General features: G+C 46.6%; 1 protein-coding gene across 2 annotated transcripts; it reads left to right on the plus strand.

Moving 5' to 3' along the window:
• Positions 1-726: 726 nt before the first annotated feature.
• On the plus strand, positions 727-13462 carry gna12a (guanine nucleotide binding protein (G protein) alpha 12a; the record flags this gene model as incomplete). 2 transcript variants are annotated; one of them, XM_079998778.1, is made up of 6 exons in its annotated part: positions 727-1044; positions 3592-3810; positions 9976-10026; positions 10145-10345; positions 11968-12174; positions 13267-13462. In XM_079998778.1, the coding sequence occupies 6 exons, from the start codon at positions 727-729 to the stop codon at positions 13426-13428; spliced, it is 1158 nt and encodes a 385-aa protein (XP_079854904.1). In that variant the 3' UTR covers positions 13429-13462. The 2 variants fall into 2 exon arrangements, with proteins under 2 accessions (XP_079854904.1, XP_079854905.1); XM_079998779.1 differs by lacking the exon at positions 9976-10026.
• Between the last annotated feature and the right edge of the window lie 3465 nt (positions 13463-16927).

Consider the following 16927-nt stretch of genomic DNA (forward strand, 5'->3'; position numbering starts at 1 on the left):
TTGCTTTGGCTTTCTTTTGATATATAAATGTAGACGATAAAAAAAACATATAAAAAATGAAGCATGACCGTGTTGGAGAAGTAGTCGACTAAAAGTCCAAAGTCTCCAAAAAAAAATAAAAAATAAAAAATAAAAATCAACATATTTAAGGAGGAGAGATAACTGTGTGATCTTCAGCGGCGGATACTCGGACGGGTCGCAGGTTCCTGCGCACCACTTTGCATCGCGTCGGGTTTGTCCCCCCCCCCCTCCCACCGCCCACCGCCCCCCTGCCCACAGCGCTCCCAGTGAAACCGCTGGGAGGGTCCGGACCGGCTGCGTGGACCGTTTCCACTGGGCTTCGTCTCTCCGACGGATCGGGCTAAACTCTGCTTTTTTAATCGGAACCACAGCGTTGAAATCGTTTTTTGTTTTTTTTTTGTTGTTGTTTTTTTGGGGGGGGTACGAGACACCCCCCCTCCCACCCCCCGTGGTATTTTGAAGAGTGTAACCGAGATGGACATGTGCTAACGGCCGCCCCCGTCAAACCTCCATGCTGGTGGTTTTAACCATCCATCGATTCCTCCAAACCAAGGACTTCGGTTAAGCGCCGAGGCCGCCCGGAGCCGGGGCTCCGCCATGAAAAGTTGTCACTAAAGAGCTCGGGGCGAAACTTTTTTTTTTTGTTTTGCTTTTGTTTGTTTGTTTGTTTTTGTTTTTTTCTTTTTCCTGCGACGAGCCGCAGCCATGTCGGGAGTGGTCCGCACCCTCAGCCGCTGCCTGCTGCCGGCCGAGGCGAGCAGGGAGCCGGGCGGCGGCAAGGAGCGGAGCCGGGAGCGGGACCAGGCGCAGGAGCGGGAGGCCCGACGGAGGAGCCGCGAGATAGACGCCATGCTCGCCCGCGAGAGGAGAGCCGTGCGGCGGCTGGTGAAGATCCTGCTGCTCGGCGCCGGGGAGAGCGGGAAGTCCACGTTCCTCAAGCAGATGAGGATCATCAACGGGAAGGAGTTCGACCAGAAAGCCCTGCTGGACTTCAGGGACACCATCTACGAGAACGTCATCAAGGTGAGGATTTAGGCTTTTACGCCGAAAGTGTGTGTGTGTGTGTGTGTGTGTGTGTGTGTGTGTGTGTGTGTGTGTGTGTGTGAGAGAGAGAGAGAGAGAGAGAGAGAGAAAAAAAACCTTTCACTCCATACACACACACACACACACACACACATTAATTATTACGTTTCTTTATTAAGCATTAAATATGAAGTTGAGTTGATTTAGTTTGACCTATTCGGATTTCTTTACGTGTGTGTGTCAGACGAACACACACGTAAAGAACACACACACACACACACAGCGAGAGAAAGATGAATTATCATGTTTCATTTCTTTAGCACTAAATATGAAGTTGATTTGGTTTGACCTGTTGAGATTTCTTTACATTGGCCCGCTTATGAGTTTGTGTAAACCTTTACAACACACACACACACACACACACACAGATTCAAATGTAATGTTTGTTTCTTTGGCAATAAATGTGATTTTTCATGCAGTGTTCTCTAAGTGGGCCTCTGTGGCGAGGGCTCACAATGCAGCTCTATTCCTGGGGGAAGCCTACATCCGCCCTGGCTGCCACACAGCCCGTGTAGGGACGGATGACCATGACAGAACTCTGCCTCCATTTTACACAATCATGACAATAATACTCTGTCCCCAACATAATGCCAGGATGTGGCCACTGACATCAGTGGTCGGAATTGAGCGGTGTAACTAAAATAAATACCTACCCAACCTCTGTCAACAATAGAAGATAACCGTCCTATTTGTCGTTGTCTCGGACCTGTATTACTGCTCACTGGCCGTACCGAGAAGACAAAGGCTGTTAAGACAGATATATCAGCTTTCTGACTGAGACTATGTCTGTTTTGACTGGGGAAAAGTCAGACTAACCTTTTTTTGCGCTCCAGGTCTAAAGAGAGACTAATATATTTTATGACGGCAAGACAGCTTTGCAGACAGACAGCCCTGGAAAGAAAATGAAATACTTGCTCTAAGTTGACCAATTATCCATGTGTCAGGATTGGTCTACTGACTGATTTTTATCAAAATCACGTTTCCAATGCCATCATATCTCCCTGGAAGAGTCTCTACTAGGACCAGATGGCACTCTTGTAGTGTTTTAAGCCAAAACTTGATCCAGATTATTCCCCAAAAGATGCAGATGTACTTCCAAACACATTCACTAATTATGGTTTTGTTCCACAGCGAACATCCTGTCTCGGGAAAGGCCCTCTATAAAGCATCAGCTTTGGGAGTGGGCATACACTACTTAGTCATAGAGATGCTTCCAGGACAGACTAGTCACCACACACGCACCAGCCGTCTTATCTTGGCCTCACCATCTCTTGACTCTTTATGTTCTGTTTATGTGTATTGCTAAACTGCCAGCTTCTGTCTAGGCTCAAGCCAGAATGAGGCTTCAAGGGAGTGGATATTAAGATACACTTTACTGGAAGACACAAAGGAGGAGTGAGGGAGAAACATATAAAAAACAAAAAACAAAAAAAAACAACCAACTTTTTTGAGCATTTACAGGGTGTGTTTTGGTTAGTTTGATCGTTTGGCATGGGACCTCCCGTACAGATCAGTGCATATGGCGCTCTTCAGAAAAACACAAACACATTGAATTTATGCACAGTGTGTGCTCGCATGTGAGTGGAACACATGTGAGACATGTGAGCGAGCGCCTGTGTAGGTGTCCTTTTTGGGGGAAAAACAACAATTCTAATTGAATGATTCTGTAAAGATTAAAACCCCAGCCGTTATAGATAATTGTAGGATCACAAACAATATTAATTATTTTAGTTGTCTGCCTTGGTTCATCAGGAGGAGTGGAGGAGTTGTTACTTGTTGCTATGGTAGCCACTAACAGGGATCCAAATAAACAATTAAAAAATCTGAGGTGCACCACATCAAATTACTTGGCAATATCGTCGTGGAATCAAAGCAAAAGTAAACCAATGAAGGTTTAAAATGAAATTCCCTCAAACATTTTGAAGACATTATATCGTGAGGAGCTTTAAGTAACCTCATCTAGTGCTTATCATCATCAATTTAGACGGTACAATTATAGTATATCACAATATGACATCTTTCTTCCATGAGAAAACAATGCGACTAAACAAAGACAAACGATAATATTGAATGATGGGGTGCGTAGCGCTTTTCTAGTTATACGACTCAAAGCGCTTCACAGTGCGTACCTCATACACGCATTGATACTGTACATTGATCAACGAGAGCAGTAAGGCGCTTAAGTGTCTTGCTCAAGGACACTCCCGCACACTACCAGTAGGAGACTGGCAGGACCTATTCGGCAACCTTCCGATCACTAGATGACCCGCTCTACCTCCTGAGCTACTGCCCCTATTATGTCCCGGCCTTGTCGCTTATTTTTTATTAGCGCTATTTGTTAACTCCCGTGTCATAGTCCGTGTCAGAACATGAACTCACAGTCGTTATTTCCACTCTCTCCCACCACAGATTACGTATTGAATATGTTCTCTAGCTCGGCTCTCTCCATTTAACACCTAACGCAGTGTGCCTCCTCCTGTGCCGCAGGGCATGCGTGTGCTGGTGGACGCCCGGGACAAGCTGGGCATTCGGTGGCAGAGCTGCGAGAACGAGAAACAGGGCATGCTGGTGATGTCCTGGGAGGGCCGCCCCGGGGCGCCCGGCGTGGAGCCCAGCGACTTCCAGCTCTACGTCATGGCGCTGGACGCCCTGTGGGCCGACACCGGCATCCAGGAGGCCTACTCCCGACGCGCCGAGTTCCAGCTGGTGAGTTCTGGTGTGTGTGTGTGTGTGTGTGTGTGTGTGTGTGTGTGTGTGTGTGTGTGTGTGTGTGTGTGTGTGTGTGTGTGTGTGTGTGTGTGTGTGTGTGTGTGTGTGTGTGTGTGTGTGTGTGTGTGTGTGCGCCTGCGCCTGCGTGCCTGCATGTTATGCAGTCTTGTGATTGTTGGTTTCTGTTTGACAATAGACCGAGACATCATAATTAAAACTTTTCGAGATAATGTCCTTCATACGTCAGTAGCTCAGTTTCATTTCGGGAAACACATTATAGAGATTGAATCAGCAAGGCAACTTGGTAAAAAAGAATAACAAAATAAAATGTATGACTGAGGATGAAGTAGTTTTTAGGAACAGTTTTTTAATTTGTAAAAACAAATAATTTGTTGAAAATGTGGCGGTACAACTATATATGTGTAAATGTATGTAATGTATGTGTATGTATCCACGTCAGCCTTTTCACTCTCGCGCCGCCTGACATTTTTAGACGTTGAAGCCGCAAAACTCCCAAAATGAATGAACTTGAAATTGACAGTGGTTTCAAATAGAGCATACTTTATAGATTTTTCTTTTTTCTATTTCTCATGTTTTCCTCATATCTGGTTTATTTGAATGATAATTAATTCGGACACAAAAAATGTCGTCGACCCAAAGACAACCCTGAACCCCCCCCCCCCCCCCCAGGGATTAATAAAGTGTTCTCTTCGTTTATCTCACATGTAAACACGGAATAGAGCAGAAGTTCTGCGCACTAACTTGCTTCCATTCCAAGGAGTTTTACCGCAGCAGTGACATTTTCTCAAACCCAATTTGGTTCTCGGGTGGGCGCGTCGTTCATGAATATTCACGCGTAAACGCAGACAACGTTAATAAGCGGTCCGGGAGTCAGCGCCACGATCGTAATTAAAAAAAAACAAAACCTCCATTACAATACATCGCCGTGATGGAGGTTTTTTTTTTTTTTAAATTACGATCGCCGACCCTCCCGCCGTCTCTTAATGAGCCGTTGCGTTGGGGGTCGGTGAAGCTTTTACGAGAAGAAAGTGCCACCGTACATCCACCAAACAACAAAACCCTGTCATCGCAGAGATGACATCAGCAGGGTTACAAGGCTCCGGGGGGGTGAGGCTGTTGTGAATAGTGAAAGAGACAAAAGGACGCTGGTTCTCCCGCCTCTGTCCGGCGGTTTGAGGCCTTTGTCAAGATATAGTCGAAACCATTATCCCTGCACCATATAAATCCATTTTTATTTATTTTTTCTTCTCCAGTAAATCACATTATAACAGTTAACCTAATTGTAAAATGACTTCCCTGCAACCCCTCATAGGCATTAAACACAGGCTTTGAAAAGCAGCAAATATCGATTTGAAATTGTCAGCGAACTTCTTACCAAAGTGATTAAGCTCCGACGGCTTCATATTTAATGTAACCGAGCCCGCAAAGTCAAAATGTCCGGCCGCTCCTCCTCCTCCTCCGTGCCGCCGCCGGCTCCTCGAACCCGGCGCTGTCCGTCCGTCTCCGGCTCCGGGCGGAACCAAACAACTTGCGTGTTTCCGGCAAAGCGTGGACCGTCCCTCGTGGATCCGTCTTTGAACATCAAATCACACGAGAAGACGCTGGCAGGACGGGAGGCCTGCGCGGATGAAGCGGTGCTTTTTTTTTTTTTTTTTTTTTTTTTTTAACCCAAGAACCATAAAGTCAGATGTTCAAGGGTCGCCTTCGTAGATATTCCATGAAGTAAAGTCCAAGGGCAGCCAACCCACTAAGAAGTCCAGTATTTGTGGGTGTATATTTTCAGTTAGATATAGATAGACATGGAATATTTTCATATCATAAACTTGGTACACAAATAGCAGAATCATGTAGAGGAGGATCATTATTGGGCTGTTGGTTGTGTACTTTTATACTATTGCTGCTATTATTTACACTACATACTACTATCCACTAATTCTGTTAAATTTCATTAAATCGCATTAAAAAAAATCTCCTTTGGTAACATTCCATTTATTTATATTAAACCAAATGAACCAACAAAACAATAAATAAAATATTCAGTTAAAAATCAGTGTTAAAGCTAGTGTATTGGTAATCAATAAGGACTGTTCATTCCTTGGTGATTTCTCAGTATTAGAAGTGTGGGTGTACTGGTAGTTTAGCAGCAGGATTTCTCATTTATTGTTGTCTTATTGGTAGTGAGTATTGATAGTAAAGCTGCAGAGTTGACACTAGGTTTTCGGACGTGACAGTGAGGTAAGGCTTGTGTATTGGGTTGTTTATTAGGAGCGTTGCAGCAAATAATTGGTAGCGATATGGCTGTGATATTGTGAAAATAGTTTATTAGGGGGTTTGTCTTGTGCCTTGGTGAATGATTAGCCGTAGTGCAGATCATTTGTGTGGCAGTGAAGCAGCCACCGTGAGGCTGGAATGCTCAGACGTGTCGTGGTTGAGACACGGTTGTCTGAGCGAAACCCTTTTACCTCGTGACCCCATTCTTTGTGATAAAGCCTCCGGGGCCAGACAGGTGTTACTTCCGTCCCTCTCAATGAGAGAGAGGGGGTGGGGGGTAGAGAGAGCTTGATTTTGGGTAAGTGGTCAAGACAGTCTCGCTTTATCTAGAGTCCCTCTCTGATAAAGCTGCAGAGGACGGCAGATGTCGGTCTGGCGTTACAGTAAGAATGTCGTAAGAAAAACATGTGTGTGTAAATGTGCTGAGTTAGGGCTCTCTCGCTCTCTTTCTTTCTCTGTCTCTCTCTTGTCTCTGTCTCTCTCTCTCTCTCTCTCTGCAGAGGTTTTTCTGGGGATACCACAGCCAGCAGCTATTCCCAGGCAGTGCTGGATGGCGGCCAAAGTCAGGGGGGTTGGTGCAGCTGGGAGGGAATGGAAAAAGAAGGAGAGAAAAAAAAAAAAGAGAGAGGAGAGTAGTGGGGTGGGGTGGAGAAGTCAGAGCGGAGACAGAGAGGCACAGTACAAATATACGCAGGGTTTTTTTTTGTTTTTTTTTGTTTTAGTTTGACTTTACCCAGTTCTCACCACACCCACATCACACACAGTTTGACCTGCAGAACACCACGACGTAAACACCACGACTTCCATCGCTGCTGACGTGCGACCGCAGCACGACACAAACAACAGTCTACAAACTACCAACTGCAAACTGCAAACAGCGTCAGAAGCCGGACATGTGGCTGTGGTCTGCAATGGTACAGATCTCCAAAATCAAAGATTCAGTTTAGTCCCGGTGAGGATTGGGGGTTAAGGGTTAACCTGTCGGCCTGGAGGGGCTAAAAATACTGGGAAATAGACACAGGCAATCGTGTACATGTATGAACACACAAACACACACACACACACACACACACACACACACACACACACACACACACACACACACACGCACACACACACACACACACTGAGCTGACAGCTCCGAACGGTGAGCAGATAAGATTAGAGTGTAACATGGAAGTCTCCCTGTGCGGATGAGGGCCAGATTGGAGCCACTGGATGGATCAGTGGAACTTTATGTGTGATGTCTGATGTGAATCCTTCTCTCATACTGGGCAGCAGGATTACATGTCTCCCTCCTGGTGTGTGTGTGTGCGTGTGCGTGTGTGTTGCTGTTTGGGACTCCTTTAAGCTGTTAGATCCGAACACTCCTGACAGCTAAAGTGTTCCCATAACAACCGACCAAAGCAGCAGTCAGCTGTCAAGAATATATCATACACTAAATGCTACAGTCATTTGTTCATCTAATTTTACAAAAGAATAAATGTAAAGATTATGTCTGGGACAGGTCAAATAATGCTGGCTCCCCTACTAGCATAGACACTTTAGGTAACACACACACACACACACACACACACACACACACACACACACACACACACACACACACAATGCAAAATGAGCCTTTTCAGGTCTAGCTGAAATAAAGCCCATAATCTGCCCATACACACCATGAATGGAGACATTCCTCCTGCCTTACTCACACACACCAGACACCACACGCACCCACACACTTAAAAAGGATACGGACGCACACACTTTAGCAGACACAGCAACACACACACACACACACACTCTCTCACACGTGTGTTTTGTTGTTGTGTTATTTCTGTTTCCAATTTAAAAATAACAGTGTTGTAGAACTGACCTGTTCCCTCAGCGTTGTTGTGGATTGATACAATTAATGCCAGGGGCACACTGCAGGACTTCCAAAGTCGTCAGATCGCTGTACCGCTCACATGACACAACTTTCTGAATCTTGCAGTCGTTGTGGTTTCACACTCCACTACTGAGCGGTGAGAGGAGGCCACACATTACAAGATCTTTCACTGGGAGGAATCCCAGACGAGTCCGTCTGGTCTCCAAACTACGTTTTGTCACGAAAACACACGTGAGAAGTCAAACTGTAAATGACGACATACCATGTAGGTCTATTCATTTTTTATTTGATTCTTGATCGCTCTAAAAAACAGACACGAGACACAGACACAACCAAATATTGAACCTGCTGGATATGTCGCCGGCGAGCAGTCGGATCGCGTTGTTAGCAGTTCACACCACGCGCTCGTCGTTCACGCCAGCGCGCTATGATTTTCCTCCGATCCGGGGCTTTGCTCGGCCATCTCCAGAAACCTGTCGCCCAGTGGAAAATCAGGCTAGAATCACGTCGTCCCAACTCGGCATGAGCAGAATTTAGCTTCATTTCTTCGTTTGATGTTGTCACACCGTCAGCCGCCATGTTATTTTATTTGGATTAGTTGACATAAAGTATAATCGTGTGTGTGTGTGTGTGTGTGTGTGTGTGTGTGTGTGTGTGTGTGTGTGTGTGTGTGTGTGTGTGTGTGTGTGTGTGTGTGTGTGTGTGTGTGTGTGTGTGTGTGTGTGTGTGTGTGTGTGTGTGTGTCTACATTTGTTCTCAGCAAATCTGGGAATTCCCCCCCCACCACACACACACACACACACACAGACCAGCCCCTCCCTGCCTGAGTTAATGGGAGCTCCTCGTGCTCTCTGGCGCCGCTGGAACTCTGCAGGTCAGCGGTCACCGTACGGGGGTCCGCTTTCCTGGCCGGGTCGCCACGGCGTCAGGCAGGAGCCTCACATGACACAGTCAAAACCTGGAGGTGTGTGTGTGTGTGTGTGTGTGTGTGTGTGTGTGTGTGTGTGTGTGTGTGTGTGTGTGTGTGTGTGTGTGTGTGTGTGTGTGTGTGTGTGTGTGTGTGTGTGTGTGTGTGTGTGTGCGTCTAAGTATTTGAATGCGCTGGTGTCTCTGAGCGTGCGTCAGTGTGTGTTTGTGCGTGGGCTGAAACGAGACGAAGGGAGTTTGTCACTCTGCTCCGTCTGCCTCGCTAATCCCGAGCTCCCCCGCTTAGCTCGCCACACACACACACACACACACACACACACACACACACAGCTGTTTCCTGTCGAACACATAATGTGTTTGGATCCCAGAGAGAGGAAGAGTATTGTACTTTGTCGACAGTGACAATGAAAGGCAGAGTTCTTGTCCGTTACCAGAAGTAATGAATCAGTTTTTGTTTACTTTTAAAATATATAGACCTTTTATCGTAAAGCTATATAACATTTGTGTACAGGTCGGCCAGCGCCATTATACATGCACTCACTGCATATGATGTGTGAATTACAGATTGTAAAAGGGGAATTTTAATCTTTTTCTTTCTTTTTTTTTTAAATGCTGTCCTTGCCTTTAGTTAAGTATTGAACACGGAGAAATCTCTCAATTGATGCCGATTGGTTCAAGGGTTAATGTGAAGTGTTGCAATTTGTTTTTATTCATTTGAGTCAACACTTTGGTGACGCATGTTATTTGACTAAAACTATAGACTTTGCTCGTCGCAAAGTCCTCGATACCAGAGAGTCACAGATCAGCCAGAGATGGAGTTTCAACAGGGGAGGAAGTTACCCTCGTCTTCAAAACAAGGGAAATTATTTAAGTTCAATATCAGTAGATCGGTCCTTTTGAAGCTATAAATACCATGAAGAGGACATCCAAACGTTATTGTCGTATTAGAATGCTGATGAGAACTCAAATTCAAAATTCAATTGCTTGGGTACGTTTGAATCTGCATCATAGGATGACTGTGCCATTGAGTGTTTTTAAAGAAAATCCTCTCTTCCTGTTTGCAGAGTGAGTCGGTCAAATACTTCCTCGATAACTTGGACCGCATCGGTCAGCTGGTGAGTCATCGGGTCGTTGTTTATTCGCAGAATTATTATTATACAACTTCACCAACCGTATTGTGAAATTCTCTCTCTCTCGCTCTCTCTCTCGCGCTCTCGCTCTCCCCTCGGTCAGAACTACATCCCCAGCAGGCAGGACATCCTGTTTGCCCGCAAAGCCACGAAGGGCATCGTGGAGCACGACTTTGTCATCAAGAAGATCCCCTTCAAGATGGTGGACGTGGGGGGGCAGAGGTCTCAGCGGCAGAAGTGGTTCCAGTGTTTCGACGGCATCACGTCCATACTGTTCATGGTGTCGTCGTCCGAGTACGACCAGGTACAGATCACCTGATCGAATATACCCCCCAAGAAACTTGCCCCGGTATTGATCATTTGACAGTATTTTGCGGATGACTATTTATGCTTTCTTATGATTTTTACGCACAAGAAATACTTGAGAAACAGTCATAGTAATGTGGATATACTGTCCAACTGATATACTGCTGGCGTAGAGTAGAACAGTCTATACAGTTCAGAGAGCTGCATTACTTTACTGTGACGCTGGCTCAAAAGCAACATTTATCTCAGGATTACAATGACCAAAATCCTAGACTATATCTTGTCTTGGATCGCAGTATCGATATTATGTTGATATAATATCGATCTTAATTCTCTTAAAAACTGCTAATGTCAATTGGCACAGAACTACATAGCGAACAGTCATGATGCACGTAATCATGTGCACGGGGGCCAGTGTGGTCAGCGTGTTGCATTGGGGGAACAGGAGCGATCTCTGTCCCGCTTCGTCCTTCCTCAAACCAGTGAAGTGCTGCTCTCTGTGTCGTTGTCCTTCCTCATTATATACATGTATCTGCCCGAAAAGCGGAAGGACTAATCTCCGACCTTCGACCGATTTTGTAATGTCTGTCTTTGTAGGATAATAAAATACAAATCGGGAAAGATGGAATAGATAGATAAGAGCCTTTATTTCATCAGATCGGAATAATTGAGAGCACATACGGAGCAATAAAATGCACTTAATAAATAAAAAGTTGAGGAGCTCACATAACATCACATAACAGGCAGCAGCAAGGTTTACATTTAAAAGAGAAAATAAATAATTGGATTTTCCCCAACAGGGGATCAATAAGAACTGTTTCATCCTAATTATGATGATAATAGTTCTGTTTGGAGGCCTTTTGTAATTTTTGCTGTTTATCTGGAGCATAATGGGCTGTCTAACATAATTCTGTATACACACGAAAGGAGTTTCGAAATGAATGATGAGAAGGCGTGCAATCACCTGGATCGCCATACTGCATTGGAGAGGAACATAAAAAGGAAAAGATTAAAGTTTTCCCCATATGCCAAATTTATGCTCAATCCCAACTCCAAAAATGTCAGATGTAACAGGAAGAGCGAATTACCGATAGAACCTTAACAAACTACTGAATATACAATCACACTGATGACCCCCTTTTAAACAAAAAGCGATTTATTTCTGCACGCATGTACAGGAATTAAATAGTTCATTCAACGTCAATCCTGGAGAGAATAATCTAAACGCAAGAACGGCCATCCACAACAAACGGGACAGTGTGCGGCCTGGTGTAACTAAGTTGCGCAATAAGTTACATAAATCTGTGGAATTACTAAATGGACAACAAGCAGGACCCAGTGGACACCACATTTAAGGGTTTGCACAAAGCTGCCTTTGTGGTCAGGGTTTGGTGGAACAGGATTGTTCCCTCCGCCGTGGAGCTTTGACTAAACTGATAAAGACGATTCAGTTTGTTTCCATCGTCACATGACGAGCGCCCAACTGTGTTACCAAACCCTGACCTGTTGGAAGCTCAACACCGGTGTGTGTGTGTCCGTGTGTGTCCGTGTGTGTCCGTGTGTGTCCGTGTGTGTCCGTGTGTGTCCGTGTGTGTGTCCGTGTGTGTGTCCGCGCACCAGGTCCTAATGGAGGACCGGAGGACCAACCGACTGGTGGAGAGCATGAACATCTTTGAGACCATCGTCAACAACAAGCTCTTCCTCAACGTTTCCATCATCCTCTTCCTCAACAAAACCGACCTGCTGGTGGACAAGATCCGCACCGCCGACATCCGCAAGAACTTCCCCGAGTTCAGGGGAGACCCCTGGCGGCTAGAGGACGTGCAGGTACTGCGATTCTTCACAATCCCGTATTGATTTTCAGAATATCAGTGGCTTTATGGACAAAACATGTGGCTAAGAAATGTGCAGTTTCTCTCACGTCCACAAGCACATATTACAGCGATTGCATCACAGTCATGTTGTAATTAGGGCTGCACGATCTACAGGATCCTTTCTCATCGTTATCACAACACAACGTAAATGAGTGATTTACATGTTGCAGAGGACTGCAACATCAACAATGACCTAACGTTATTATCAGTCACCATGCCTTCCACACTCTTCAGGCAAACCAAATTATCCAATCAGATGGGACATTTCCCAGTATTTCACATGAACTAAGAAGAAAGAGCAGTATGGAGAGAGTGAACCGAAAAAACACACTTAAACAAGAGTGCTGAGGCGTCGGCACCAAATAAGGAAAATGTGTCTGCTGTGGAGAGGGAGGGAGACACTTTACGTTATATACGTAGATATCCAGCTTATACAGCACCCTGTATATGAAAGAGCATGTCAGACACCTCAAATTGAACCGCAGGGAGTTAGTTACATGAGGAATGTCTGGGTCAAACACTTGAAAAGATAATGCACTGATTTTTTTTCCCCCAGGCATACATGATGAATTATTTAGGCGACAAACCACGTTACACAATATTTGGCAAAAGATGTGCAGCAGCTGATTCAAACTATTTCTTTAGGGGGACGACGACACCAATTGAATAGTTCCTGTACGACAACACAGCTGTTCATTGAGCTGCTCTACAACTTCATGGTTAACAAGCTGAAAAGTCCGTTTTCAGGGACCTTTTAGTTATGTCAAAAGCATATAAACTTAATATAACATTTTATGATGAAACGTAAAAAACAACGTTATGGCTACGTTTAAGAGAATTTGTAACGCAATTGCTCTGATATCGTATTTCTCACACATGCATATTATTCCATATTGTGCATCCCTGATTGTGATACAGTACGGTCTCGATTGTTATTTTGTATATTGATTATTTCAAATGATGACAACCTATCGCAGTATATTGCGTTAATAGTATTTCCAATTATTCCGCCGCGTGGCCCCCTAACGCTGCGCTCTCCCGCCAGGCGTTCCTGGTGCAGTCGTTCAGCCGCAAGAGGCGGAACCGCGGGAGGCCGCTGTTCCACCACTTCACCACCGCCGTGGACACGGAGAACATCCGCTTCGTGTTCCACGCCGTCAAGGACACCATCCTGCAGGAGAACCTGAAGGACATCATGCTGCAGTAGCCGGCGCAGCGCCCCCACCACCCCCACACTCCACCCTGCCCCACCCACCCCACCCCACCCCCCTCCCAGAGGCTCGGAGCAGCTTATCCTGACAGTCAAACTGTGAAAGCTGCGGGTGAGCCGCGGGGCCCGAGGAGCCTTTCTGTTTTTTTTTTTGTTTTTGTTTTGAGGGAAGGCCTCACCTCCTCCGGCTCGAGCGGCCGCCACCGGCGCCGCCCGTGAACGGAGCGGCTCCCCCACCAAGTGGGTCCGGCCGCGGAGCCCCCCCCACCCCCCCCGCCAGAGGCTGTGGGTGAAAGGTCGCCTCCGCCCGCTTGTAGACACGTGTACACATACGTACGAGGAAAGGCGCGCTTTGTATCTTCTGCGTTACACACGTGAGAAACCACACAGGGACCGAAGCAGGATGAATTATTGGAATGTGTTTTTTTTTTTTATTTTTTTATTTTTATTTTTTTTATTTTTTTTTTTTAATTCCATGGCACCCCTGTCTCTAAAAGAGTCGCGGAGGTGGAGTGCGGGTCAGGCTGCGTAGACAAGCGCAGAGAGAAGATAAGTTGGGAAATGATTTGGAAGGGAATGTCAATTCCTGCAGCACACATGATGGAGGGAGGAGGGGGGGGGGGGGGAGCGGTGATAAGGTGGCACATGTTTTCCTGTCAATGACCTTTCAGCGGAGGACAGGAGGAAGGGATGAATCTCCTTTTCTTTCTCTACCCCCACCCACCCACCCACCCACCCACCCACCGCCACGCTTTCCTGTCTTCCTTTGCCTTCCTATCTTCTTCCACTCTTCTTCTCTCCTCCCTCTCTTTTATATCCGCTCTTCCCCTGCTCCCGGAAAGGAGGAGGGCGGGGGAGAAAGAGAAAGGGGAGACACGAGAACAGCTGCCAGTTTCACCTCCGCCCTCCTCCTCCTCCTCCCTCCCTCCCTCCCTCTCTGCCTCCCCCGCAGGACAATGGCGGGATTGTGCCCTCTCGCTCCTTTCCTCCCTCGCCGGCGGAGACGGCGGACTCCACGATTTAAAGACTGAGAGAGCTGGAGAGGCGCACACACACACACACACACACACACACACACACACACACACACACACACACACACACACACACACACACACACTCAGCTCCTGGTCCCGATTCAATTAGGGTCAGTCTGTATTCCAGTGGCTTGTTGCTTGTTCTTTGTGATGCAGCAGTGAGGGAACGTCGGGGGCGAAACAGGGTCAACTGTGACAAGGAGCACTTCCAAAAACCCCACGTGGACGTTTGTACAAAAAGTGTTTATTTGTGTTTCTATCACTCTGTTTATTTGTGTGTACATCCCTTTGTATGTATGTTAATAATAATGGCAATAATAATACTGTATCTGTCTAAACTGACTGGACCGCAGCGACCACGCGGTCCAACAGAACACACTCATTTTTTTTTTTTTTACTAACCTTCCTCTGGATCAGCACCGTTTCCAAAGCCTCTTCACTGCACTGGATCTCTCTCTCTCTCGCTCTCTCTCGCTCTCTCTCTCTCTCGCTCTCTCTCTCTCTCTGTCTGTCTCTCTGTGCTTACAATGACCGGCAAGGAGGCCAAAACCAAAAAAAAAAAAAAAGCTGTGATAAATAGAGAATCGAACAAACAGGCTTTGAGGAAAGCGGTGTACGAAGAGCGCGGGTATTCCGCAGGGTCCCACTCCATTGTTGGCTGGGTTTTTTTGGATCGTCTTTGTTTCCCCCCGCCACGGCTTCTCGCTCTGTGGTGAAATACACTCCTGTTTGATGACAATCTGCTGCTCGTTGTTGTTGTTTTTCTTTGTGTGTGTGTGTGTGTGTGTGTGTGTGTGTGTGTGTGTGTGTGTGTGTGTGTGTGTGTGTGTGTGTGTGTGTGTGTGTGTGTGTGTGTGTGTGTGTGTGTGTGTGTGTGTGTGTGTGTGTGTGTGAGAAAACCCAGCGGGGAGCTCTTGAGAGACTGAAAGACGAGAGCTTTGAATTTGGAACCATTTTTTATTTTCTCTCTCAACATTTTCTCGCCGTTTCGCATTAGAACTTTAAATTTGGGGCAACGTGCTCCACTTATTAGCAACCACCTTTTTTCAAATACACTCTGAAGCGGAGGAGCATTAAAAAAAAAAAAAAAAAAGAAAAACCCCCCAGCCGCGGCACTAAAAAGAAAAGGTTTCCATTTCAAAAGCCATTCCGCGCACATCACATGCACACCCACACGCACATCACACGCGCGTCAACTTTCGACTTTTCTTCAGCGGGAGCCTAAAGCGGCTGTATCGGGGGGGGTTTGCAGCCGCTTTAAAAGTCGAAAGTTTACGCGGGTGCGTAAATGCTCCAGAGAGAGAGAGGGAGAGACTTTTAAGGTTCCTTTATTTGCAGTAAGTCATGTCACAGCAGCAGCAACTTGATCACGAAGGAACCAAAAAAGAAAAACGTGACAAAAAAACAGAGACAAATCAGTCAACCGGTAAATAGGCAGCAAGAGCACAGACATCTCGCTTCAGAGATAGTAGGTAGGCAGGGATCTGTTGGTTTCTTCACCAGGTTTGAGATAGCTGTTCACTATAAGGACAGCTCCCTTTGTAGCCCAGACTTCCTCCTTCGTACAGTTGAGAGAGAGAGCGAGAGAGAGAGAGATCACAGTTTAACAATGAGGGAATCATCCTGGACTGAGCACAGCACCTCCCGAGAGAGAGACAGAGTGAGAGAGAGTGAGAGAGAGAGAGAGAGAGAGACGAGGGGGGGGGGGGGTCATGTTTCCTTGGCCGAGCCCACTTCCTGCTCTGATCCCAAAATGGCATCGTATTCTCCATCTCACACACACACACACACAGAGACACATCAGAGAGACCCAGACCAGTCTCCGAAAAGGGGAATGCAAGGGAGCAGGAAAAGGTTCAGGGCACTCTACGCGATTGAAGGAAACCCTCTTTTAGGGAGGAGATGGAAGGGGCTCGGGTCAGGTTGTCCTCAGTTTTGTGTGTGTGTCACAATCATGTGGCCATGGCGTTTCCCAACCAACACAATGCAGACGGTGTAATTGCAATGAAGCGTTCTACCTGTTGTGTATGATCAGAGTCGGAAAGCGAAGGTGGAGAGCTGATTTGGAACCCGCGTCCAGCCGTTCATCATTCATCTCCAGCGCCCGGTGTGTGTGTGTGTGTGTGTGTGTGTGTGTGTGTGTGTGTGAGTCTCATGACTCTGGTTAAGCTGAGGTCTCCCTCGGGCTGTTTTTTCTTTATCGGACCTAAAGCTGAACTCTGATATTTAATAACAGGCCCACACTGGGCTGCCCAGTACCCGCTCTCTGCAACTGACCCAGCTGAAGGTTATGGAAGCGGGGTCCTCGTCGGCCGCGAAAACGGCAACGAGACGCTGGACGCCATGTGCCCGCGAAACCTCCCGGGTTGACTGTCGGTCCTGCAAGGAGTGTGAGCACTGAATGAGAAGCTCCACGCGCCGGCCTGTTATGCGCAGGCCTGTGTCAGAGCCTTTTCGGG

The sequence above is a fragment of the Zeus faber genome (genome assembly GCF_960531495.2).
Source record: "Zeus faber genome assembly, chromosome: 4".
In the NCBI taxonomy this organism is placed as follows: Eukaryota; Metazoa; Chordata; class Actinopteri; order Zeiformes; family Zeidae; genus Zeus; species Zeus faber.